We start from the raw sequence: 27,759 nt of genomic DNA on the forward strand, positions 1-27,759 counted from the left end.
CAGAATGTTTGGTAATATGTTTATTGTTTGTGATGTGTGTATATGTATGTATTAACACGATGTACTGAACAGGGTGAGAATAGCTTGAGCTCGGAGCCGGTCGGCCGAGCGGACAGCACGCTGAACTTGTGATCCTGTGGTCCTGGGATCGATCCCAGGCGCCTGCGAGACACAATGTTCAGAGTTTCTTTCACCCTATGCCCCTGTGGCCAAGTGGTCAGCCTCTTGGGCTCGAGTGGATTGTTACATATAACTTGTGCGTTCATGCAAGTGTGTGGTATATATATGTATATATATATATATATATATATATATATATATATATATATATATATATATATATATATATATATATATATATATATAGGCTCGCGTTTTCTCTAGTAAATGTGATCGATTTGATGAAAATGAACTTCCGATCTGTTACCATTGGCTGGTGTCGTTGGGGGGTTGATTGTTTGGGAAATATCTCCAGACTTTCAATCTTTTTAACGATCTACCATGTTGTATTGGTTAGGGTACTGGTTATGCCAAGGTGTGTATTGCACTTGGCTTTTCAAGGTTCGAATACTTCACAGAAGAGGAGTTCTTGGTGTTTATTTATATATATATATATATATATATATATATATATATATATATATATATATATATATATATATATATATATATATATATATATAGCTCAGTTTCCACCTGTGTCCCCTTGTGCGTGTGTGTACTCACCTAGTTGTACTCACCTAGTTGTGCTTGCGGGGGTTGAGCTCTGGCTCTTTGGTCCCGCCTCTCAACTGTCAATCAACAGGTGTACAGGTTCCTGAGCCTATTGGGCTCTATCATATCTACACTTGAAACTGTGTATGGAGTCAGCCTCCACCACATCACTTCCTAATGCATTCCATTTGTCAACCACTCTGTGTGTGTGTGTGTGTGTGTGTGTGTGTGTGTGTGTGTGTGTGTGTGTGTGTGTGTGTACTCACCTAATTGTACTCACCTAATTGTGCTTGCGGGGGTTGAGCTCTGGCTCTTTGGTCCCGCCTCTCAACCGTCAATCAACTGGTGTACAGATTCCTGAGCCTATTGGGCTCTATCATATCTACATTTGAAACTGTGTATGGAGTCAGCCTCCACCACATCACTTCCTAATGCATTCCATTTACTAACTACTCTGACACTGAAAAAGTTCTTTCTAACGTCTCTGTGGCTCATTTGGGTACTCAGCTTCCACCTGTGTCCCCTTGTTCGCGTCCCACCAGTGTTGAATAGTTCATCCTTGTTTACCCGGTCGATTCCCCTGAGGATTTTGTAGGTTGTGATCATGTCCCCCCTTACTCTTCTGTCTTCCAGTGTCGTGAGGTGCATTTCCCGCAGCCTTTCCTCATAACTCATGCCTCTTAGTTCTGGGACTAGTCTAGTAGCATACCTTTGGACTTTTTCCAGCTTCGTCTTGTGCTTGACAAGGTACGGGCTCCATGCTGGGGCCGCATACTCCAGGATTGGTCTTACATATGTGGTGTACAAGATTCTGAATGATTCCTTACACAGGTTCCTGAACGCCGTTCTGATGTTAGCCAGCCTCGCATATGCCGCAGACGTTATTCTCTTTATGTGGGCTTCAGGAGACAGGTTTGGTGTGATATCAACTCCTAGATCTTTCTCTCTGTCTGTTTCATTAAGTACTTCATCTCCTATTCTGTATCCTGTGCCTGGCCTCCTGTTTCCACTGCCTAGTTTCATTACTTTGCATTTACTCGGGTTGAACTTCAACAGCCATTTGTTGGACCATTCACTCAGTCTATCCAGGTCATCTTGTAGCCTCCTACTACAAGGCTTTGTGTGTGTGTGTGTCTGTGTGTGTCTGTGTGTGTCTGTGTGTGTGTGTCTGTGTGTGTGTGTGTGTAAATCACGAAAAAATAAACACGTGATTAAAAATGTGACAGTGTCAGACCACGGAGGAAAATTGAAACAGGAATTTCCTTAAGTACTTCCGTATATTAATACATCTTCATAACGAGATTTGACTCCTTTGCGACGTACTTCAGGGTTAACGGTAGTCATTCAAACTTAGCTGCATTCTGTGTACAGATTCCATATAAAATCCAGTGTCTCCTCAAACTTTCAAGTAATCATATTTTTTCAAATCACTCTGCTTATAAATTACAGTTAGAACTCCGTTAAGAAAGGATACCGAGCCAGCAAGGTTGCATCATCACTACTCAAGCTTCATTATTCACAAACTTTCGCGACACTGTTTGCCGCGAAATATGCCATACCCCAAACCCAATTAGTCCATATTTCCAAAATATGACCACTTTCCCATTTTTCCTTTCTGAAACGCCTAGCTCAAGTAAAACAAGTGACCGGCTTAACTGAGATACATTCCTATACAGAATATATTGAACCTCAACAAAGACGTCGTCCCCCAGCCTCTCAGCGCGATCACATCTCGTCTCCAAAACATTCACAGTTTAGCCTAACACCTGTGATTAAACTCTCTGCTTCCCGAGATAAGCTCCATGCCAACACAATCTCACCAAGAGTTAACTCATTCATTCATCCTCTCCCAACGGAATCACAATCAGCGCGATACTGTTATGTAAAGCCCACACCTTATAGCCTATCTTAATTAAGGGATTTATTCAACTCTGCCGACCACTTGGCACTTAACCATTCAACTCGGCCAACCACGTAGACACATTCAACACGCACGACTGACTGCATGCGCACACTACCATTCATTCCCTTCAATCCTACAAACCGACCATTCAATCCACTTGATCACATGAACACACTACCATTAATTTTGTGCCATCACGAGCACATACACTACCATTAAATTTCCTCTATCCTAGTGATACATGTTCCCTTAACAGATTAATCTCCACATAAGTTAGTGTAGTCAATTATTATTCACCCCATACCCATCCCGTGGGCAGTGGTGGAAAGGGTTACAACGCGAGGCTTGCCTACTCCAGCACTCAAAACTCCATAAACTGCTACCAAATCCGCTTGCTCTACTGACTCTCGCTTTAAACAGTACTTTTATGTCTACCTGCTCAATTATCCTTAGAATCTTGTAATTCATTATCATGTGGGCCCTATTTCTTTTTTCCTCCAGTGTGGTGAGATCATTTCATTCACTCTTTCTTCATCATTTTTTTTCTTTTTTGAGATATATACAAGAGTTGTTACATTCTTGTACAGCCACTAGTACGCGTAGCGTTTCGGGCAGGTCCCTGGAATACGATCCCCGCCGCGAAGAATCGTTGTTACAACCAAGTACACATTTTACTGTTCAGTTAAACAGAGGCTACAGTTAAGGATTTGCGCCCAGTAAATCCTCCCCGGCCAGGATACGAACCCATGACAAAGCGCTCGCGGAACGCCAGGCGAGTGTCTTACCACTACACCACGAAGACTAAGATTCAGTCCCCTCAGCTCAAGAAAAGCCTCTTTAGGTATCTTTGGATCTTTTCTAGTTTGCGTTTCATTAGGTGTACAAGGGTTCCATGCCGGGACAGCGTGCTCAAGAAAGGGTCTCACGCAGGATGTAATATGACGCTCGGAAGTTCAAAGTTCCTGAAGAATATCTAGACGTCTGCTTGTTTGGCATGTGTTAGAGACGATATTCTGTGGACGTGTGCCTCTGGTGTTAGACTTGGAGTCAGACACCCATCCACACACATCCAAATTACGGGCTCACCATAGCCCGTGCTACTTGGAACTTATTGTTCCAGGTAGCGAATCTTTAACAACAACAACACATCCAAATAATAGTTCAGAATGGACCGAAACGTCGTCACTTCCTTTATTTTCAATGACCGAAACGCTCTGCGTATTAGTGGCCTGATTATTATTATAATAAATATTATTATTATAATAATTATTATTAATTAATAATAATAATAATAATTATTATTATTATTGAGAAAATCAACTAGAAGAGAAGTATTGTGCCTATTAATCTTTGTTAAATTACCAATCAAGCTGTCAATGCAATCAGTCAGAGCTACTGATGTGCTTTAATATGCCTACTAATCTCTCTCATCTCATTTTTTTTGCAATGTATCTGTTATCATTTTATAAATTTTGCTAGAATTTACCTACTTACAATTATCTGTTAGATTAAGGACCTGCCCGAAACGCTGCGCGTACTAGTGGCTTTACAAGAATGTAAACACCATGCTATGTATCCTCACAAACTCAATGTACCTTCTTATATATATATAAATAAATAAATAAATAAGTAATTACTTATTGTTACACACACACAAATTGTGTAACAGGAAGAGGTCTTGGACCCCTACTTCCTCCTCTCTTTTTAACAGGTCATAATAGTCCGTACAGTCATAATTATAGGTTTAAGTATTCAATGAGAGAAATTTTTGAAATTTTTACCCTTCTTACCTAACATCATTTGTGCAGTGGGACATTTGGTGATAGTAAATGCTCCCACCAGCATTTACCTGATTATGAACGGACATAAAACCAGAGTCAGAGAGAACCGAGAGACTTTTACAGAGAGCCTGTAAAAGCACCTCTTGTCATCAGCCCATCCTCCTAAAATTAAAGTACTGTACTTGTAGTAACCATGTGGCCGAAAGTACCAATATGACGTGATGGCCCACCAGAGAAGAATTTTGTATTATTGAATATGGGACAAACCAGAAATTTTTTTATCAGCAACATAAATACGAGACCAAACCTAACCTCTCTTAGCAATCCTAGGCCTAATACACGCTTAGGCCTAATATAGTACATATGTGCTATACTAGACCTACGAATGACAGTTTGATTTTGAGTTGGTCCATCACATCATACTGATGCTTTCGACTAAATAATTACTGTATTATTATATCAGGAGGATAGGTTGTTATTACCTTCTGTGATCGAGCACTCGATAGACTAGCTAGTGTAGAGTAGCAAGCAGTTCACGATGGACATGACGAAAATGTGTATAGCCTATGCTGAGTAATATGGCAACTGAATGCCCGCGGCTTTGGTCTAAAAAATAGATTAATCAATCTCTCAGTTACCCTTCCTTGCATGGGTGACCCCAGAAGCTACGCAGAGGGTACATACGATAAAAAAAACGACAGTAATGATAGTTGAAAAACTCAATATAGCGACCTCTATTGGTAAGAGTCAGGAAACGGTGAAAGTGCACGAGAGAACAGAACGAGAGGACAGAAGAAGGATAGAGGGCGAAGATGCATATAAAGGGATGTGATGAAGGAAGTAGTGGTGGAGGAGAAGGGGCTGGCGACTGTGTGGTGCCACGCCCCACTAAGAAACGTCACTGACAAGTGCCACTACCGGGCCTCGCCATACTCGTGTGTGAATAGCTGGCGCTGTTCTCTACCCGGGTGACACCGCTTTATTGACTTGGTTATTAATGTGTCACATACTCCCAGGGTCTCCGTACTTCCTTCCTGAGTGTCACACACTCCCAGACGATGTGTTCTTCCCAGCCGTATGAGCATTACCATACTTTTACCAGGGGGTAGCTCTCACCCTGGGCAGTAACTCTTTCTCCTCCAGGGTGGCTCTCACCCTGGGCACCACAACAGTGCCTCACTCTCCTCCCCCCCCCCCCACCCAAGGGGGAGCTCTCACCACGGGTAATACTTTGCCTGGCGGATAGACAATAACATTACAGCAGTGCCAGAATAGGGACGTAAAAGTGGCACTCAGGCAAACAATAGGGTGAGCCTCGGCACTGATAGGTCAGCATCATCAGGACACACATTGACTTTCAGACGTCACAGTGTCCCCCCCCCCCTAATGCTACATTGCCCTTCCATGTCATAATGCCACAGTTGACCTTGCTCTCTATAACCACGTTATAGCACCTCTGACGTCACACTCCCCAACCTCTGGTCTCACACTCCACAACCATGTTACTATACAACCTCTCAATATGGGTTACTTTCTTACACTGTTGGCCTAATAACCGCACGCATTTAGAAGTGAGACTATTCCAGAGACATGAAGGCTTATCTAATAGTAAACCATACATTGATTTACAAATATACATCACCTCTCCAATTTTTAGCTAAATATTATTCAATCTGCGCGTAAAATATAAGTTTCATTTAGACTGTAAGCTTTCATTTAGAACACCCGTTTAGTTCATTTATTTTTGTGGCGATTTTAATAAGTTGTTACGAGTAACGTTTCTAATTCTAATATTTTCCTTATTTGGCTGGATCTCTGCGCAACCCATCCTCCTAATAGCACGTCGCATTTTGACGTATACTCTAAGGCCAAAAATCGTCGTACTAGAAAATGGTAGCGGCTCGCGAAATCGACATAATGTCCTGTTTTCTGTTTTGGGTCCTCTGGTAGGTTAGGATAAGGCACTTTAGTACGACAGTTTCTTGACGTTGGGAAGTCTTAGGAGGATGGGTTGCAGTGAACTAGTTCAGTTTTACAAGCCAGTGAGGATACGGTTACATTTTGGACACGAGTTTTAACAGAATTTAAATCAACAGTTCCTTAGTAGGGAATCGAACTAGGGACACTTGGATTGCTAGGCAAGTAAAAATCAATTACCACTCTGACAGCTAAACCACCTCTGACGTCACACTTCTGTCATATTACTTCCGGCGTTATGCTCTCGTGTCACGTTCCGGTATCACTCATGATGTCACTCATCACAGTACACAATTGTCTCGGTTATCACCCTCATGCTTCAGTTATCACTCTCTTATCACATTATAGGAACCACTAACGTCACACCGTATTATGACTAACACCATCAAGATGTTAGATGATGTTAGACTTCACCATTAAGATGATGGCATTGGACTTCAGCTTCAAGGAGTGCCGGACCAACCGGGCTGTGGTGGATATGTGGGCCTGCGGGCCGCTCCAAGCAACAACCTGTTGGACCAAGCTCTCACAAGTCAAGCCTGGCCTCGGGCCGGGCTTGGGGAGTAAAGGAACTCCAAGAGACCCATCAAGCAGGTATGCCACTCTCTTCTACCAGCTTGCAACAAAACCTCTGACATCATGAACTTTCTCCAAGTTTATATTACAAGTTTCGACAAGGTGGGGGCAGGGGAAAGAAGGACAAAGGTATGAGAGGTGGTGAAGCTGGAAATGCAGAGTGAGGTAATCTTGGGCATGGTATTTTATCAAATCACCTCATTCTTTGGGGCACACGTGAGGAACACAAATGCGAACAAGCCTGAACGGTCTCCAGGCATATATGCAACTGAAAACTCACACCCCAGAAGTGACTCGAACCCATACTGCCAGGAGCACTCTGCATCTGGCGTACAGGACACCTTAACCACTCAACCAACACGACCGGACAAAAGAGGATGGTAGCCGAGGCTAATTCCCCATCCTGTTGTCCTGTACGCCAGATGCAGAGTGCTCCTGACAGTATGGGTTCGAGTCACTTCTGGGGTGTGAGTTTTCAGTTGCATATATGCCTGGAGACCGTTCAGGCTTGTTCCCATTTGTGTTCCTCACGTGTGCCCCAAAGAATGAGGTGATTTGATAAAATACCATGCCCAAGATTACTATCAGAGTGCCGGCGGGGGGATGGGGAATTAGCCTCGGCTACCATCCTCTTTTGTCCGGTCGTGTTGGTCGAGTGGTTAAGGTGTCCTGTACGCCAGATGCAGCAACCCATCCTCCGAATTGACAGTACGATTTAATACTATGTGTAATAAGTACACTTTCTTACTGTCATAAACAGTGCATAATTGCACTTATGGGGCTGTTACATTTACCCAACTTTCTCCCCCGATTTAATTATTCTCGTTTTCTATTAAGACTCAGAATTTTAGGATAAAGTTTTCAATTTCAATATGAATTACACAAGTTTTAAATATAAGGAATTTCTTTTTCAGGTTTATTAAACAATAGAGATTTTATATAAAATTTTAAAATATCCTGAGTTACTTAACAATTTATTGATATATTTTAGTTCTGTTTTATTAGTTTTATAAAACTGTAATATCAATATAGCTATAGGTTTAGTACTAATTGTAATTAAGAAGCAATATAATTATTATCTTCAAAAACTAAGACGGTTAGGTGAGGTTGTGGTTTTCTATTCAGTTTTTCAGGTAAACTCAAATATTCACAATATATTTGACTACGATTTATTACTAAGTGAAAATAAGTACAATTCCTAACTGCTATGAATAGTACATAATTGCACTTATTTGTCTTCTTACATTTACCACCCCATTTTTGGAGGACGGGCTGGATGCAGAGTGCTCCTGGCAGTATGGGTTCGAGTCACTTCTGGGGTGAGTTTTCATATATATATATATATATATATATATATATATATATATATATATATATATATATATATATATATATATATATATATATATATATATATATATATACATAAAAGGGGTCCTACCACCCCTTCAATTTGTGTTTTATTGTGCTTTATTAGATATTTAAAGGTTAAAAAATGTATATTGGTTAATTCAATGAGTGCTTAAAAGTTATGGATCTGTATTTCCATATATGTGAGTTGAGGACATATATACACACATATCTCGGCCTAGAGCGACGACTTTCCTCTTCCAGCCGTTGGCAGGCTTCTTGGTTGTCTGTTACTGGTAACAAGCTTCGTACTCTTAAATGTTGTGTTTCCTCGTGGCCGTCCTCCTTCCACCGTAACCGGCGATGGAAAACAGCTCTGGCGAGGTTGCGTATTGACCATACTCGCTTAACCCATGGTCACTTGATGGAGCGCCGCCCTGCTCCTTATTGTCCTAGTTGCATTGTCCCTCTTACGGTCGTGCATGTCCTTCTTGAATGTCCTGACTTCCAGGACGAGCGTGTGTCTTGCTCTCCGACCGCCCCTCGCGGTCACCTGTCCCTCAATAGAATTCTTGGTGACTCGGATACTTTTGATATCGTTCGCCTTATGCGTTTTTGTTCTCGTATTGGCATCCTTGGTGATATTTAGCACCCTCTGATTATTTTGCGCATTTGATGGTGCTACATAGCCTTCCCGGTTTGGTGCCTTCTTTTGATAATTACTTACTTACTTTCCTCTTCCAGCGAGCGCCTCAGCGTGGAGATTCAGCGGGGAAATGCCTACTGCCTTGTCCGTTCCTGCCCAGCGTCGGAAGAATTCGGAGAACTCTACAGCCTTTAGGGAACAAACTCCCATTGCTTTCCTCTTAATGTTCACATTTTGTAACCATTTAGTTGTGTAGCTGAGTAACCTTATATAATGAAATATATAATACCAAAAAAGGGGGTGGGAAATACAAATGCTCATATGTATTCAAAGTCAAACAGCAAGTTTCTCTGAATGCTTTTTATTCTCTTCTTTGAGGTTATGGGTACTCACAATTGCACTCAAGGGTAACCCTATATATAACAAATATGTTGGCAAAACTACACGCGGGCTGGCATAATTACACGTGGGCTGACATAGCTTCGCGTGGGCTGGCATAGCTTCGCGTGGGCTGGCATAGCTTCGCGTGGGCTGGCATAGCTTCACGTGGGCTGGCATAGCTTCGCGTGGGCTGGCATAGCTTCACGTGGGCTGGCATAATTACACGTGGGCTGGCATAGCTTCGCGTGGGCTGGCATAGCTTCGCGTGGGCTGGCATAGCTTCGCGTGGGCTGGCATAGCTTCGCGTGGGCTGGCATCGCTAGGTTATATTTTTCATCCATTTGCACAACTCAAATTCATTGTCAAGCTCTAAAATCGAATTATAATTGGGGAAAACTGCACAAATTCATCATAGCATAAAACAATACCGATTTGTTTCGTGATGTATGAAAATATTATATTAAAATTACGGATCAGTTCCGGAGCCCATTATGGGGGAGCGGTTCCGGAGCCCATTATGGGGGAGCGGTTCCGGAGCCCATTATGGGGGAGCGGTTCCGGAGCCCATTATGGGGGAGCGGTTCCGGAGCCCATTATGAGGGAGCGGTTCTGGAGCCCATTATGAGGGAGCGGTTCTGGAGCCCATTTTGGGGGAGCGGTTCCGGAGCCCATTATGGGGGAGCGGTTCCGGAGCCCATTATGGGGGAGAGGTTCCGGAGCCCATTATGGGTGAGCGGTTCCGGAGCCCATTATGGGGGAGAGGTTCCGGAGCCCATTATGGGGGAGAGGTTCCGGAGCCCATTATGGGGGAGCGGTTCCGGAGCCCATTATGGGGGAGAGGTTCCGGAGCCCATTATGGGGGAGAGGTTCCGGAGCCCATTATGGGGGAGAGGTTCCGGAGCCCATTATGAGGGAGCGGTTCTGGAGCCCATTTTGGGGGAGCGGTTCCGGAGCCCATTATGGGGGCGAGGTTCCGGAGCCCATTATGGGGGATCAGTTCCGGAGCCCATTATGGGGGAGAGGTTCCGGAGCCCATTATGAGGGAGCGGTTCTGGAGCCCATTATGAGGGAGCGGTTCTGGAGCCCATTTTGGGGGAGCGGTTCCGGAGCCCATTATGGGGGAGCGGTTCCGGAGCCCATTATGGGGGAGAGGTTCCGGAGCCCATTATGGGTGAGCGGTTCCGGAGCCCATTATGGGGGAGAGGTTCCGGAGCCCATTATGGGGGAGAGGTTCCGGAGCCCATTATGGGGGAGCGGTTCCGGAGCCCATTATGGGGGAGAGGTTCCGGAGCCCATTATGGGGGAGAGGTTCCGGAGCCCATTATGGGGGAGAGGTTCCGGAGCCCATTATGGGGGAGAGGTTCCGGAGCCCATTATGGGGGAGCGGTTCCGAAGCCCATTATGGGGGATCAGTTCCGGAGCCCATTATGGGGGATCAGTTCCGGAGCCCATTATGGGGGATCAGCTCCGGAGCCCATTATGGGGGATCAGTTCCGGAGCCCATTATGGGGGATCAGCTCCGGAGCCCATTATGGGGGATCAGTTCCGGAGCCCATTATGGGGGATCAGCTCCGGAGCCCATTAAGTGCCTTTAACCTTTTCCACTACCGCCCACAGGATGAGTATGGGGTGCATAATAAATGAACTAAATAACTTACACTAGTCCTCGGAGTCTCGCCCCGTGTAACATGGTTCTCGGACACTTGTTTTGATCTTCTATTATGTATATGTATGTATGTATGTATGTATGTATGTATGTATGTATGTATGTATGTATGTATGTATGTATGTGAATTCACCTAGTTCACCTAGTTGTTCATGCGGGGGTTGAGCTTTGCTCTTTCGGCCCGCCTCTCAACTGCCAATCAACTGTTACTAACTACTAACTAAAAAAAAATTCTTCCACACACACACAGTTGATTGACAGTTGAGAGGCGGGACCAGAGAGCCAAAGCTCAACCCCCGCAAGCACAAATAGGTGAGTACACACACTCAGGAAGCAGCTGTCTAACTCCCAGGTACCTATTTACTGCTAGGTATAAAAGGCACTACGGGCTCACCATAGCCCGTGCTACTTGGAACTTTGTTCCAGGTAGCGAATCTTTAACAACAACAACTGCTAGGTAACAGGGGCATTCGGGTGAAAGAAACTTTGTCCATTTGTTTCTGCCTGGTCCGGGAATCAAACCCGGGCCACAGAATTATGAGTCCTACGCGCTGTCCGCTCAGCTACCAGACTCCATATGTGTACTCACCTAATCACCTAATTGTACTCACCTAATTGTGCTTGTGGGGGTTGAGCTTTGGCTCTTTGGTCCCGCCTCTCAACCGTCAATCAATAGGTGTACAGGTTCCTGAGCCTATTGGGCTCTATCATATCTACATTTGAAACTGTATATGGAGTCAGCCTCCACCACATCACTTCCTAATGCATTCCATTTGTTAACCACGGGTGTGTGTGTGTGTGTGTGTTTACTAGTTGTGTTTTTGCGGGGGTTGAGCTCTGCTCTTTCGGCCCGCCTCTCAACTGTCAATCAACTGTTTACTAACTACTTTTTTTTTTTTTCCACACCACACACACACCCCCCAGGAAGCAGCCCGTGACAGCTGACTAACTCCCAGGTACCTATTTACTGCTAGGTAACAGGGGCACTTAGGGTGAAAGAAACTTTGCCCATTTGTTTCTGCCTCGTGCGGGAATCGAACCCGCGCCACAGAATTACGAGTCCTGCGCGCTATCCACCAGGCTACGAGGCCCCTGTGTGTGTGTGTGTGTGTGTGTGTGTGTGTGTGTGTGTGTGTGTGTGTGTGTGTGTGTGTGTGTGTGTGTGTGTATACTCACCTATTTGTGCTTGCGGGGGTTGAACTTTGGCTCTTTGGTCCCGCCTCTCAACTGTGTGTGTGTGTGTAATTACCTAAGTGTAATTACCTAAGTGTAGTTACAGGATGAGAGCTACGCTCGTGGTGTCCCGTCTTCCCAGCACTCTTTGTCATATAACGCTTTGAAACTACTGACGGTCTTGGCCTCCACCAAACTTTGCCCAGACCCGGGATCGAACCGGGGACCTTTAGATCTTCAGTCTAACGCTCTCCCAACTGAGCTATCTAGGCACATGTGTGTGTGTGTGTGTGTACTCACCTAATTGTGCTTGTGGGGGTTGAGCTCTTGCTCTTTGCTCCTGCCTCTCAACCGTCAATCAACAGGTGTACAGGTTCCTGAGCCAATTGGGCGCTATCATATCTACACTTGAAACTGTGTATGGAGTCAGCCTCCACCACATCACTTCCTAATGCATTCCATTTGTCAACCACTCTGACAGTAAAAAAGTTCTTTCTAATATCTCTGTGGCTCATTTGGGCACTCAGTTTCCACCTGTGTCCCCTAGTGCATGTGCCCCTTGTGTTAAATAGACTGCCTTTATCTACCCTATCAATTCCCTTGAGAATCTTGAATGTGGTGATCATGTCCCCCCCCCCCCTAACTCTTCTGTCTTCCAGCGAAGTGAGGTTTAATTCCCGTAGTCTCTCCTCGTAGCTCATACCTCTCAGCTCGGGTACTAGTCTGGTGGCAAACCTTTGAACCTTTTCCAGTTTAGTCTTATCCTTGACTAGATATGGACTCCATGCTGGGGCTGCATACTCCAGGATTGGCCTAACATATGTGGTACACAAAGTTCTGAATGATTCCTTACACAAGTTTCTGAATGCCGTTCTTGTGTGTGTACTCACCTATATGTACTCACCTATATGTGCTTGCAGGATCGAGCATTGACTCTTGGATCCCGCCTTTCGAGCATCGGTTGTTTACAGCAATGACTCCTGTCCCATTTCCCTATCATACCTGGTTTTAAAATTATGAATAGTATTTGCTTCCACAACCTGTTCCTGAAGTGCATTCCATTTCCCCACTACTCTCACGCTAAAAGAAAACTTCCTAACATCTCTGTGACTCATCTGAGTTTCAAGCTTCCATCCATGTCCTCTCGTTCTGTTACTATTCCGTGTGAACATTTCGTCTATGTCCACTCTGTCAATTCCTCTGAGTATCTTATACGTTCCTATCATGTCCCCCCTCTCCCTTCTTCTTTCTAGTGTCGTAAGGCACAGTTCCCTCAGGCGCTCTTCATACCCCATCCCTCGTAGCTCTGGGACGAGTCTCGTTGCAAACCTCTGAACCTTTTCCAGTTTCATTATATGCTTCTTCAGATGGGGACTCCATGATGAGGCGGCATACTCTAAGACTGGCCTTACGTAGGCAGTGTAAAGCGCCCTAAATGCCTCCTTACTTAGGTTTCTGAATGATGTTCTAACTTTTGCCAGTGTAGAGTACGCTGCTGTCGTTATCCTATTAATATGTGCCTCAGGAGATAGATTAGGTGTTACGTCCACCCCCAGGTCTCTTTCACGCGTCGTTACAGGTAGGCTGTTCCCCTTCATTGTGTACTGTCCCTTTGGTCTCCTATCTCCTAGTCCCATTTCCATAACTTTACATTTGCTCGTGTTGAATTCTAGTAGCCATTTCTCTGACCATCTCTGCAATCTGTTCAGGTCCTCTTGGAGGATCCTGCAATCCTCATCTGTCACAACTCTTCTCATCAACTTTGCATCATCCGCAAACATCGACATGTAGGACTCTACGCCTGTAAACATGTCGTTAACATATACAAGAAATAGAATTGGTCCCAGCACCGATCCTTGTGGTACTCCACTTGTTACTGTTCGCCAGTCCGACTTCTCGCCCCTTACCGTAACTCTTTGGCTCCTTCCTGTTAGGTAGTTCCTTATCCATTCTAGGACCTTTCCCCCCACCCCCGCCTGCCTCTCGAGCTTGAACAGCAGTCTCATGTGCGGTACTGTATCAAAGGCTTTTTGGCAGTCCAGAAATATGCAGTCTGCCCAACCATCTCTGTCCTGTCTTATCCTCGTTATTTTATCATAGAATTCCAGAAGGTTTGTTAGGCACGATTTCCCTGTCCAGAACCCATGTTGATGTTTGTTCACAAACCTAATGTTCTCCAGGTGTGCAACCAGTCGTAGCCTAATTATTCTTTCCAGTATTTTACAGGGGATGCTTGTCAGTGATACAGGTCTGTAGTTAAGTGCCTCCTCCCTATCTCCTTTCTTGAAGATCGGCACGACATTTGCCTTCTTCCAGCAACTGGGCAATTCTCCTGACATAAGTGACTCATTAAAGATCATTGCCAGAGGCACGCTGAGGGCCTGTGCTGCTTCTTTTAGTATCCACGGTGATACTTTGTCTGGTCCAACTGCTTTAGTTGCATCTAGAGTTGTCAACTGTTTCATTACCTCCTCTGCTGTCACCTCTATATCTGATAGTCTTTCATCTAGGGTAACCCCTTCCAACAATGGGAGCTGCTCAGGCTCGGTAGTGAACACTCCATGGAAACTGGCATTCAGTGCCTCGCAGATTTCCTTGTCACTTTCAGTATATGCCCCCTCTGTCTTCCTTAGTCTTGTCACTTGGTCGTTCACCGACATTTTTCTTCTTATATGACTGTGTAGTAACTTAGGTTGTTTTTTCGCTTTGATTGCAATATCGTTCTCATAGTCCCTTTCCGATGTTCGTCTTATGTTAATGTAATCGTTCCTAGCTCTGTTGTATCTGCTTCTGTTGTCCTCTGTTCTTTGTCTTCTGTACTTCCTCCACTCCCGCCTGCTGGCCATTTTTGCTTCCTGACACTGTCTATTAAACCATGGGTTATTATATTCCCTCTTATTTTTTCCCTTTACCGTTGGTATAAATCTCTCTTCGGCCTCCTGGCATTTCTGTATGACTAGGTCCATCATATCTTGGACTGTTTTTCCTCTAATTTCTTCCTCCCACTGCACTTCACCCAGATAGTCCCTCATCCTCATATAGTCCCCTTTCCTGTAGTCAGCTCTCCTTTCCCAGATCTCTTGTCCCATGGTCATAAGTTTGAATTCCATCATGTAGTCAAAGACTAGGACACAATGGTCACTGGCCCCTAGAGGTATTTCATGCTCTAAATTCTCGATATCTTCTACGTTCTGGGTGAAAATCAGGTCTAATAGGCTCGGTGCATCTCCTCCTCTTTCCCTTGTGTCTTCCTTCACATGTTGTGTCAGGAAATTCCTGTCTATAACATCTACTAATTTTGCTCCCCACGTTTCGTCCCCTCCATGGGGATTCCTTGATTCCCAATTTATCTCTCCATGATTTAGGTCCCCCATGATCAGCAGCTTCGCTCTCATTCTGTGTGTGTGTGTGTGTGTGTGTGTGTGTGTGTGTGTGTGTGTGTGTGTGTGTGTGTGTGTGTGTTTGTTATCTTGAGATTATCTTGAGATGATTTCGGGGCTTTAGTGTCCCCGCAGCCCGGTCCTAGACCAGGCCTCCACCCCCAGGAAGCAGCCCGTGACAGCTGACTAACTCCCAGGTACCTATTTACTGCTAGGTAACAGGGGCATTCAGGGTGAAAGAAACTTTGCCCATTTGTTTCCGCGCCACAGAATTACGAGTCCTGCGCGCTATCCACCAGGCTACGAGGCCCCTATGTGTGTGTGTATTCTGCACATATCTTTCATTACAACCTGCACGTCTACAAGCAGGTTCAATAATTGTAAAAACTGGTTCTATAACTATAATTTGCTGCTGTCAGACCCAACCAAAGACAGTAAGGCGGGGGAGGGACAGGTTTGACACGTTGGGGAAAACATGTGTGAGGGAGTCAGGTCTGACGCACTGGGGTAGACAAGTGTTAGGAGAAGACAAGTGTCAGGAGGGTTGGGTTTAACACGCTGGGGACGACAAGTGACAGGTGGGGGGAAGACAAGTGTGTGAGGTGGGGGAAGACAAGTGTGTGAGGTGGAAGACAAGTGTGTGAGGTGGAAGACAAGTGTGTGAGGTGGAAGACAAGTGTGTGAGGTGGAAGACAAGTGTGTGAGGTGGGGGGGAAGACAAGTGTGTGAGGTGGGGGGGAAGACAAGTGTGTGAGGTGGGGGGAAGACAAGTGTGTGAGGTGGAAGACAAGTGTGAGTATCTCAGGTCTGACACTTTGAAAGACTAGTGAGCTAAAGACAATTATGCTACAACCAATAAGACTGACCTGAGACTACGAGGGCTTCGTTGGGTCCCACGGTGTGGATGTTGCCCATAGTTGCTAAGTGTGGGTCACAACCACCGGGGTCACACACAGGTCAAGGGGTCACCAGTCACAACACAACAAGTGCCTCACAACAGCTAAGACTCCACTACGTAAACATGCAGACGACGCCCAGCTGCGCTGCCTCTACTGCGCGCCAACCTCATGTACCCCACTGGACGCTACTTGTATCACTTGCCGCACATAGTACAACGGTTCAGGCAACACACGCCACGGACGGACACGTTACGGAGGCGTAATGCAGAGATAAACAAGCAGTTGTGTTATGATAAAAGGGCGGAGGTCCGAAGCCCACCAACACACATTCCCCACATGAGTCCAGCGAGCTACTGGCTCGACCCCAGCCAGTGAACCGGTATTTACGTGCCGAGCTCGGATGTTTCGCTGCAATTTTTACTACCACATTGTTTTGGGGGATAATAATGACCTAAACTAACTAACTTCCTTAATTCAATTATTTATTCCCCCCAAAGAATAATCCCATGAACACTGTATATAGAATAGATAAAAATACTGCTAAGGAACCCACAAAACACTCGATCTCTTTTTCAGTTAATATAATAAATAAGATATATTAAATATCAGGACAGAACCGCATCAAATATTTTCAAAATTCCATTACAAACTTCTTATTTTTTAAATATATTAAACGTGTCGAATTTGATACAAAATTTATTCAGTGGCAACGCATATTCTGGGAAGGATTGCTTCCTCAACTCAATACTAGGAAAGAAATGCTGCCAACACCTTTAGGAAAATATTCTAATGTGCATCGCTGAGGTGCAAAATTAATCTATAGATATAAAAGAATGTGTGTCTGTATATGATGGTCATACGCTGGTCAAGGTAGGCCACTTTGCCTTCAAGAAATTTTGGCTCCTACATCTAACTACCTCCTGATATTTTGATGAAGCCTTAAATTGGATAATTGTTTTAAATTACAATGTATATTGTAGCACTTTTTCATCGTGTTCATATACTAACTCACCCATTTGTGTGATAAATAGCTGAGTTAAATGTTTTGAATTATTAATCAAACTTTGCACACACAGACACAAACAAACTTAGACTAGTGATGAACTCTTCTCCCCTTTTTTGCCATTACATACACCCCTTATGCCTTATAGAACTTGTCTCCCTCCCCACCCTCCCACCCCCAACCCCCCCGGCCAAATCAATAACTCCTGTTTTTAAATCAATGATCAGCGCATCAAAAACTGCAGGCAATACATATACTTCGGTGTAAATATTAACAGTGACATTGTAAATGAACTACAGCTTAAGCTGAAAGAAAGGGTAAGACCTCTTAAAACGCTTGCCGAAAAGCACATTGGTATTAATGTCAAATATGTCATAATGTTCAACATGAAGTTCATCACAGGTCACTAGTCGAGTACCATGCCCTGCACCATATTAGTCTTCGCAGTACAAGGCTGAAAGCTTAAGTGAAAATTCAAAATGAAGCCATGAAGATAATTCTTGGCCCCCCAGATGCACAAGAATCATCAACATGATGGAGGAGCTGAGACTTCCAATATCTCTCAGAATGTTCGGTAATATGTTTATTGTTTGTGGTGTGTGTCTATGTACATATTAACACGATGTACTGAACGGGGTGAGAATAGCTTGAGCTACCTCATCCCTTTGTGTGTATTTTACATCAATAAACTTATTTCAATTTTAATTCAATTTCAATTTCCAACCATATATGAAAGAATTGAGCAGCCCAATTCTACCTTCTGCGTAAGGTTGATGAGAGAATCAACATAACTCTTACTTATTATTATTATTTTCTACCACAGACGTGGCCACACATTTACAATGCTAACCAGCATATATACATTTTCTTCTGTCCTCCATGGACAGGTTGAGAGATTTGTCAAACATATAGTTCAGGGATTTATTGAACAATCAACCACAGAAGGTGATTGAAAATGCTAGGCTAAGCTACATACGTAAATACATAGATACACAGATTTATGTATGCTACATAAAGTGTTCGATGTGTCTTTTATATAGATAACCCTTACTACTTAGAGAAAAACTGATTTATAGAGGGGAAAAACTCTTTATAGACGGGAAAGTGTTGCCAACGCACCAGCGGACAACCTATATGTAACTTGGTCGAGTTAAAGTAAGTTTATTGAGACAAGAAAAAAAATACATCTCAAAGGGATAGAGTAGCTTAGCCTACTTCTACCCCCAAGATATATGTAACTTGGTTGAGTAGAAGTGCTATAAATCTCAGTAAACTGAATATTCCTATTTTATGCATTGTACTTGCTAATGTGGTAACCCATCCTCCTGTTTAGATAGTACCTATTGTGACGATCGTCAATAGTCACGAATTCGAACGTACTTAGCTTTTAGATAGTAGTATACTGACTAGTAAGGAATTATTTAAGAAAATGAAGCTAAAAAATAAACTTAAATATTCTTGGGCCTAGTAAAGCACACACATATGTTCTATATTAGGCCTCATATATCGTATATTAGGCCTAGGAAGATTAGATGAGGTTAGTATAGTTTGTCGAAGAAACACAAGTAAAAAATAGTTTTCCGGTTTGTCCAACTCAATAGTTCAGATTTCTACTTTTTAATTTCGTTGTACGTCGATATATACATTACGGTCCTCATCGTTACTATAAGTACTACCAAAACAGGAGGATGAGCTGGATATTCCATTATATCTGTACCGTAAGATACAAGTGTCCTACACGCCCATCAGCAAAAAGAGTAAGGAAAACCCCAGCATTCCTGAAAGCCATGACACTTGAAACTATTGATTTCTTAATAAATAACTTACGGCCTCACGAGCACTATGCTTAGGCTGATGGGTGTGTTCAAATGTCAACAGGTCGCACTGCAGCAGCCTGGAGAGCATGATGATGACTACGTTCAACTATCCCTCCAGAGGACCCAAAACAGAAAACGGGACAGTACGTCACTTTCGCCAGCCGCTTCCATTTTCTAGTACGACAAATTTTGGCCGTATGTAACGCATTCGTGCGAAAATCGACGTTCTATGTATGACAGGTTGCTTTATGATGCGGATTTCATCCGAAAATTGGTTTTAATATTATTTACACATTTATAATTGTACTCAAGCGTACGTTTGACTTTAAGGAAAAGACGGTAGTTATTAAGGCTTTGTAGCGCTGCTTGTGAATCCGTGCAGATCAGTGCACCATTAGTGTTTCGTTCACGGAATATTAATGCCATAACAATGGCAGTTAGCTCTGCTTGCGTTGAAGAATAATTTTTACTATCCTCGTAGAGACCACTTGAGTGCTAGTAGCCCTCGGGTAAATTCAGGTACTCTAGGTTTAGCCAACTGTTGGGGGATGCATCCTGGGAAAGGTCAGTGGTTGACCTACGTGGGACCTCGATAAATTTAAGTCGATGATCGACAACCAGGAATTAAGATGAGGAAGCCACACTTGCAATGCTCTATAACAATTGTTCAAGAAATGTGTAAATATTTCATTCATACTAATCTACTACTAGAAATGTTAAGCAGATTGATCCAGTTGTCTGGGTACCTAGGTAGTGACTAGTGTATGTCCTCACCTAGTTGTGTTTGCGGGGGTTGAGCTCTGGCTCTTTGGTCCCGCAAATGTAGGCGATCGAGTGTGTTCCTTCCACCGCCTCCCCCTGCATGACTCGTTTCTGTATATTCACCTAGTTATATTCACCTAGTTGTGCTGGCGGGGGTTGAGCTTCGCTCTTTCGGCCCGCCTCTCAACCGTCAATCAGCTGTTACTAACTACTAACTATTTTTTTTGCTCATTATGTGCCTCTGTAACCCTTTCCACTACCACCCACAGGATGGGTATGGGGTGCATAATAAATAGAGCATGTAATAGAGCCAAAAGAGGGACCACAGGTCCCTCTACACTTGCTAATGGTAGCAACTTCCGAACTCCTTCAGTTTATAAATGCTTCTAGTGTATCAATGGAGGTTTTTATCTATAGTTAAAGGTCAGATAAGATAGAAGGGACTTATCATGGTGTGGGGAGTGAGTGGTGGAGGTGTGATAAGAGAAGAATGAGGTGATGTCTGCGTGTCATTACCTACCTGTACCCAACTGCTGGCAAGAAAGTGGAATGAGAATACATCAATAAAATGACACTGTAGAAGGACTATTGGTCCATGTGAGGCAGCTCATATTTATACAAAAAACAAACTCCTTCACATAGACAATCCAGCACTCTCACGTCAATTATTTACATGAGGGCCACTATCTATCTAGTGCCCACGTCGAGGGTCAGGAAGTCGACGGCTTGCGAAACGTCCCCCCCCCCCCATTTTTCCCTGAGATTTTTGGTCCAACAGCATTTTTAACTGCAGTAATGACTTGCCATTTACGGCTTCTGCAGGTAGACGGCTCCGAGGGTTTATAACACTATGGGTGAGAAAACATCTCATATTTTCTGTCCAACAATGTGATTTATTTAGCGTGAAGCTGTTGCCCCCTTGTATGTTACATCTGACCTCGTAAAGAAACGGTTTGGATGAATATCCTGCAACTTGTTCAGTATTTTGTGCTTCTAAGAGACCCGGCTTGTCATGCCTGGTGTTGTTACCCCTCACGCCCTCAACCTTTCCTGGTATGAGAGTCCACTTGGTTCTGGAGTGATTTTTGTTGTTCGGTGTTGAACTTTCTTTTGACCGGATATGTCCTCCTGAAGATGAGATCTCCATGCTTGCACACAGTGGTCTCCATGCTTGCACACAGTGGTCCCCATGCTTGCACACAGTGGTCCCCCATGCTTGCACACAGTGGTCTCCATGCTTGCACACAGTGGTCCCCCATGCTTGCATAAAGTGATCCCCATGCTTGCACACAGTGGTCCCCATGCTTGCACACAGTGGTCTCCATGCTTGCACACAGTGGTCCCCCATGCTTGCACACAGTGGTCTCCATGCTTGCACACAGTGGTCCCCCATGCTTGCATAAAGTGATCCCCATGCTTGCACACAGTGGTCCCCATGCTTGCACACAGTGGTCTCCATGCTTGCACACAGTGGTCCCCCATGCTTGCACACAGTGGTCTCCATGCTTGCACACAGTGGTCCCCCATGCTTGCATACAGTGATCCCCATGCTTGCACACAGTGGTCCCCATGCTTGCACACAGTGGTCCCCATGCTTGCACATAGTGGTCCCCCATGCTTGCACACAGTGGTCCCCATGCTTGCACACAGTGGTCCCCATGCTTGCACACAGTGGTCTCCATGCTTGCACACAGTGGTCCCCCATGCTTGCATACAGTGATCCCCATGCTTGCACACAGTGGTCCCCATGCTTGCACACAGTGGTCCCCATGCTTGCACACAGTGGTCCCCCATGCTTGCATACAGTGATCCCCATGCTTGCACACAGTGGTCCCCATGCTTGCACATAGTGGTCCCCATGCTTGCACACAGTGGTCCCCATGCTTGCACACAGTGGTCCCCATGCTTGCACACAGTGGTCCCCCATGCTTGCACACAGTGGTCTCCATGCTTGCACACAGTGGTCCCCCATGCTTGCATACAGTGATCCCCATGCTTGCACACAGTGGTCCCCATGCTTGCACACAGTGGTCCCCATGCTTGCACATAGTGGTCCCCCATGCTTGCACACAGTGGTCCCCATGCTTGCACACAGTGGTCCCCATGCTTGCACACAGTGGTCTCCATGCTTGCACACAGTGGTCCCCCATGTTTGCATACAGTGATCCCCATGCTTGCACACAGTGGTCCCCATGCTTGCACACAGTGGTCCCCATGCTTGCACACAGTGGTCCCCCATGCTTGCATACAGTGATCCCCATGCTTGCACACAGTGGTCCCCATGCTTGCACATAGTGGTCCCCATGCTTGCACACAGTGGTCCCCATGCTTGCACACAGTGGTCCCCATGCTTGCACACAGTGGTCCCCCATGCTTGCATACAGTGATCCCCATGCTTGCACACAGTGGTCCCCATGCTTGCACATAGTGGTCCCCATGCTTGCACACAGTGGTCCCCATGCTTGCACACAGTGGTCCCCATACTTGCACATAGTGGTCCAAGTGGGGGGCGCATCAAAGATAGGTACACTTTAATACCCTCTTTCTCTTCCTTGAGGTCAAAGGTTCGTTACCCAGTAATTAGTTCCACAGATCTACAACTATATTTGCAAACCAACTTTTACCCTGCTTCGGAGCTCATTAATTGTTTAATAACAGGTGCTCAGGCCTGATATTGATAATGCACTAATAATTATAATTTGACGTCTATCCAAATAACAATATCATATATTAGATTTGCTGTTTCACAAAACACATTAAATTGTCAAACTATTTGATCCAGACTATAACTTGGTTAGCTAAATGAATGATAGTCCTGTAGCCCCCTTCATGTTCCCGCGTGACCTGCTCCACTACCCCCCACAGGATGGGTTTGGCCTTGTATTTCGTACCACAGTGTCAGAAACGTCTCGCTTCATGCAGGTCGGCGTTCAATCCCCGACCGTCCAAGTGGTTAGGCATCATTTCTTCCTCCAGTCCCTTCCCAAATCCTTATCCTGATCCCTTCCAAGTGCTATATAGTCGTAATGGCTTGGCGCTTTCCCCCTGATAATTCCTTCCCCTCACCTTGGAGTCAGCTCATCACCTAGAATACAGTACAAATAATAATGCTGACACGTGCCTGATCACTGGCGTAACAATGCTGCAACATAGTATTATTATACAGCATACCCACAGTATACAGGTTTGGATGGAATTCAATCTAAAGTCATACAGGTGCTGGGAGAAGGATCTCAGTTAGTTTTATGTCTTAGTTTTCTCATTTTCCCACATTTTGTCCGAAACACTGTGCGTATTAGTGGCTTTAGGCATAGTATATACTGCACTACCTCTAAAAATACAACATTCTATTTGTACTCAATATATGTGTGTACTTTTACCTAAACAAACTATATATATTTATTTGTTTATTTATGTATCTATTTATTTATTAATTAATTTATTTATTTATTTAACTATGCCTACCGCTGAAACTCTGTTTCACAAAATTTCTGGACCAAGGTATAGTCTCCCTGGGTTGGACATATACAAATGTCCCCACAATTTAAAAAAAATAGAAAGAGCTCAGCAGGAAACTATATGCCGGCCGACCAGCTTGACATCAAATATCAAATCAAATCAAATCAAATGTTTATTTAGGTAAGGTACATACATACAAGAGATTTTACAAAGAGTGATGGATTTATAGATAGGGCTAGTACATACAATGCCTAAAGCCACTATTACGCAAAGCGTTTCGGGCATATCTGCAAGGTCATGGAGAGAGTCCTCAGGGAGGGAATCATTCACCATCTTTCAGTGAACAATAATATAAATTCGACACAACATGGATTTTTTTAAAAAATAGATCCTGCCTTACAAACCTGCTCACATTGTTGGAAACGGTAACCAGCTACTCAGAAAAAGGTCTTCTGATGGATGCAGTATACATGGATTTTGCTAAAGCCTTTGATAAGGTACGGCATGGAAAAACTGACAAGGAAATTACAGACTCATGGAATAAATAGTAGAATACTAGAATAAAACAATGGTTAAAATAACAAAAATAACAATACAATAGTTACAATAAAGAAACCAGAGGGTCGTCCCATAGGGGGGAATGAGTCTGGAGAAATGTAGTGAGTGGGGTACCACAGGGGGCCATTTTGTGGCCAACATTTTTTTGTTGGGGTCCATTTTGTTGGGGGTCCACAGGGGTCCATTTTTTGTCATATACATTAAAGACATAGATGAGAATATTATAAATCACATCATCAAATTTGCAGATGACACAAAGATTTATGATAAAGTGGGAAATGATAATGTTGAAGCCTTACAAAGGTAAAGTGGAAAGTTTAAACTACATAAACTCCATAAACGGTCAGAAGACTGGCAAATGCCTTTTAATATCGACAAATGAAAGACCTTGCATGTAGGGCATAACAACCCATGCCACAACTACAAAATTAATAACATTATCTTTCAGCATTCAGACTTGGATTACTGTATCTAAGCACGGAGACCTCACTACTAGAAGGACACAGCTGCTCTAGAGAAAGTGCAACACCGGGCAACAAAAATCATTCCAGCGCTAAGTCAACTCTGGCACCAGGAGCGGTTGAGGGCCACAGACCTAACAACACTGCAAACCAGGCATGACAGGGCGGATCTTTTTTATTTTATATTATACAAGAGTGTTTACATTCTCGTAAAGCTCCTAGCACGACTAGCGTTTCTGGCAGGTCTTTAATTTTCCATTCCATTCACCTGGGCTCTAGGAGACTCGAACCCTGGACCCCACGCCTGAGGCCCAAGCTCTATCGATCTATCTAGTTTACTGACTTTAATCTTAATTTTCCCATGGAATACGACCCGCAAATCGTTTAGCAACCTGGTACCCGTTCACTCTTCTCAAGCAGAGAGAAAGATCTAGGGGTAGATATCACACCGAGCTTGCCCCCCAGAAGCCCACATCAAACGGATATCATCAGCGGCATATACTAGAGTGGCCAACGCAAGAACTGCCTTTAGAAACTTGTGTGAGGAATCATTCAGGTCCTTGTATACCACATATATCAGCCCAGTCCTGGCATGCAGCTCCAACACTACAAGGTAAGGGAACTATAAGGATAAAGTGCCAAGTCATTACGATTACTTGGATACCATACTTAGTTAAACACAAGACAAAGTTAGAGAAGATTCAGAGATATGCCCCATGACTAGTACCAGAGCTGAGAGGCATGAATTACGAGGAAACGCTACGGGAATCAAATCTTACGTCCCCTGGAAGACAGAAGAGTTAGAGGAGGCATGATCACCACCTACAAAACTCTCAGAGGAATTGACAAGGTGGACAAAGAAAAACTATTTAGCATGGACGGAATACGAACATGAGCACACAGGTGGAAGCTTAGTGCTCAAATGAGCACTAAGTAAGTTAGTGCTCAGTGTAAATTAGTGTACACTAAGTAAATTAGTGAAAATGTTAGTGCACATTAGTAAAGATTTTTTCAGTGTCAGGGTAGTTAACAAATGGAGTGCAATAAGCAGTGATGTGGTGGAGGCAGACTCCATACACAGTTTCAAATGTTGATATGATAGAGCCCAATAGGCTCAGGAACCTATATACCAGCCGATTGACAGTCGAGTGACGAGACCACAGAGCCGAAACTCAACCCCCGCAAGCACAACTAGGTGAGTACTGGTGGCTGATCAGAGGAGTGCAGAGGATTGGCATCTAGTCAATCCTCCCCGGCCAGGATACGAGCCACAATGCACGACTGAAAACAGGAGATTCTTTTTCACCCACAAGGTAATAAACCCATGGAACTGCCTACCCGCCGAACCCGTAAATAGCAAATTTTTTTTCAGGCAAGTCCTTAATCCTATGTTCCCCGGAATACGACCCCAGCGAAGAATCGTTTAACAACCAAGTACCCATTTTACTGTAGAGTTAAACAGAGGCTACAGTTAGGGATCTGCACCTAGTTAATCCTCCCAGGCCAGGATACGAACCCAGTACAGCCAGGCGAGCGTTTTACCACTAAGCCACGGAGACTGCATGGATTGGCTCTGTTAAGTTTAACCTCTGTTAACTTTTGAAAGTTCTGTTTAACTTTAAAGTAAAGGAAACGATCATCAAGGCAAATCCAGCGATGTGTAAATATTTCATTCAAAATGATCTGCTACCAGAAATTTTAGCCAAATATCCCCAGTATGCAAACTATAGGTAGTAATTAAGTGATTGTAATCTATCCACCGCTGCCCACTAGATGGGGGCGGTGTGCAGGACAAACATATTAATTGTGACACTAGGCTCTCCACATATGTCAGTTGCTTAATTTAGAAATTGTATTTGTGGTCGATCTCGAACCCATTGTTGATGTGACGACTTATATTGAATTTTGTAACTAGCTCATCAAGATTGTAACTTGCTTAGCTAAATGAACTGTGGGGTTCAGTCCCTGAGCCCATTATGTGCCTCTGTAACCCTTTCCACTACCGCCCACAAGATGGGTATGGGGTGCATAATAAATGAACTAATCTAACAAGGCAAATCGGGGACCTTCGATAAGCCGCCAGCTTCCTGTCCTCGTCGAGGCCACTAGTGTTAGTGGCTTTCAGGTAAATTCAGGTAAAATTCAGAACCCAAGCTGAATCCTTTGCGAAGCGCGGGGCGAGTGACTTACCACTGCGCCAGAGACTGATCTCACCGAGGCTTTTAAAATACTGAACAATTTGGAGGATGTTGGTCCAGACAATTTCTTCAAAAGATGAAATGTAACACAAACAAGGAACGACGGTTTCAAGCTCAACAAGCCACATTGTAGAAATAAGAACTGGAGATGCCTTTTCACCCACAGGGTTATAAACCCATAGAACCGCCTACCCGCTGAGGCTGTAAATTTATGCCAAATTTTTTTAAATTTTAAAATCCAGCTGAAAGAAATCATCAAAGGATATTGGGGACCTTTAACAAGCCGCTGGCTTCCTGTCCTTGTCGAGGCTACTAGTGTTAGTGGCCTTCAAGTAAATTCAGGTATATATTATAACTGAGTTCACCCTTGGCCTTATACAGCTCCTTCGACCTTGATTTCGATTTTGTGGACATGATAACTGACAATCCAATAAATAGGTAGGAGGCTGGTCCCTAGAGCTTGACTTGACGAAGTGTTGGCACAGGTAGAGTGACTAGCTACAACAGTACAAAGAGAACCACAATATATAAAATATATTGTCGAACAGTTTTTCTTAATTTGTGAAGAATGCAATATACACAAATTATTTCCACGGTCACTGACGCTTTCCTCTCACAAAAATAAAATTAACCCTTTAGCGTTTCTATAATACGGCCTCACGGTATTAAATTATTAATAAATTAATGGAATACAAGGGAAATTACAAATCCGGATGGAGTAATATAAGCCATAACTGGTGTTTTGGCCTTCAACTTGGAGCTATCGCTTGTATCACTCTACTGTTGCTAATGTGGCCACAATATTTATCTCTTTTATTTTATTTTTGATGAATAATGGACTCTAATTATAAATTATAAATTTTATGCGTATAAATCATTTAATAATACATCTATTTACGATAATCTTATCTTTCGAAAGATGCTATGCTTGTAGTCAATGTAAAGACTATAGTGGAGACAATTTAATATAGCAGTATTAACAAATATACTGTAGTTTTGATTTAAAAAGTATAAGAAATTATATTAAAAGTATTTGATTTAAGATCGTATTGAAT

The 27,759-nt window shown here is 43.8% G+C and overlaps 1 protein-coding gene and 1 non-coding gene across 2 annotated transcripts in view; both read right to left on the minus strand.

The window, feature by feature from the left end:
- Positions 1-16,804, minus strand: part of Flo2 (flotillin-2) — a 65,581-nt gene extending 48,777 nt beyond the window's left edge. Inside the window, exon 1 of the mRNA XM_045744702.2 lies at positions 16,414-16,804. Coding sequence (XP_045600658.1) covers positions 16,414-16,462 — 49 coding nt within the window. The 5' untranslated portion in view covers positions 16,463-16,804. The remainder of the gene's footprint in view (positions 1-16,413) is intronic.
- On the minus strand, positions 12,367-12,439 carry TRNAF-GAA (transfer RNA phenylalanine (anticodon GAA)). The gene has a single exon. It is a non-coding gene; the product is annotated as a tRNA-Phe (tRNA).
- Positions 16,805-27,759: the final 10,955 nt, after the last annotated feature.

The sequence above is a fragment of the Procambarus clarkii genome, chromosome 22, assembly GCF_040958095.1.
Source record: "Procambarus clarkii isolate CNS0578487 chromosome 22, FALCON_Pclarkii_2.0, whole genome shotgun sequence".
In the NCBI taxonomy this organism is placed as follows: domain Eukaryota; kingdom Metazoa; phylum Arthropoda; class Malacostraca; order Decapoda; family Cambaridae; genus Procambarus; species Procambarus clarkii.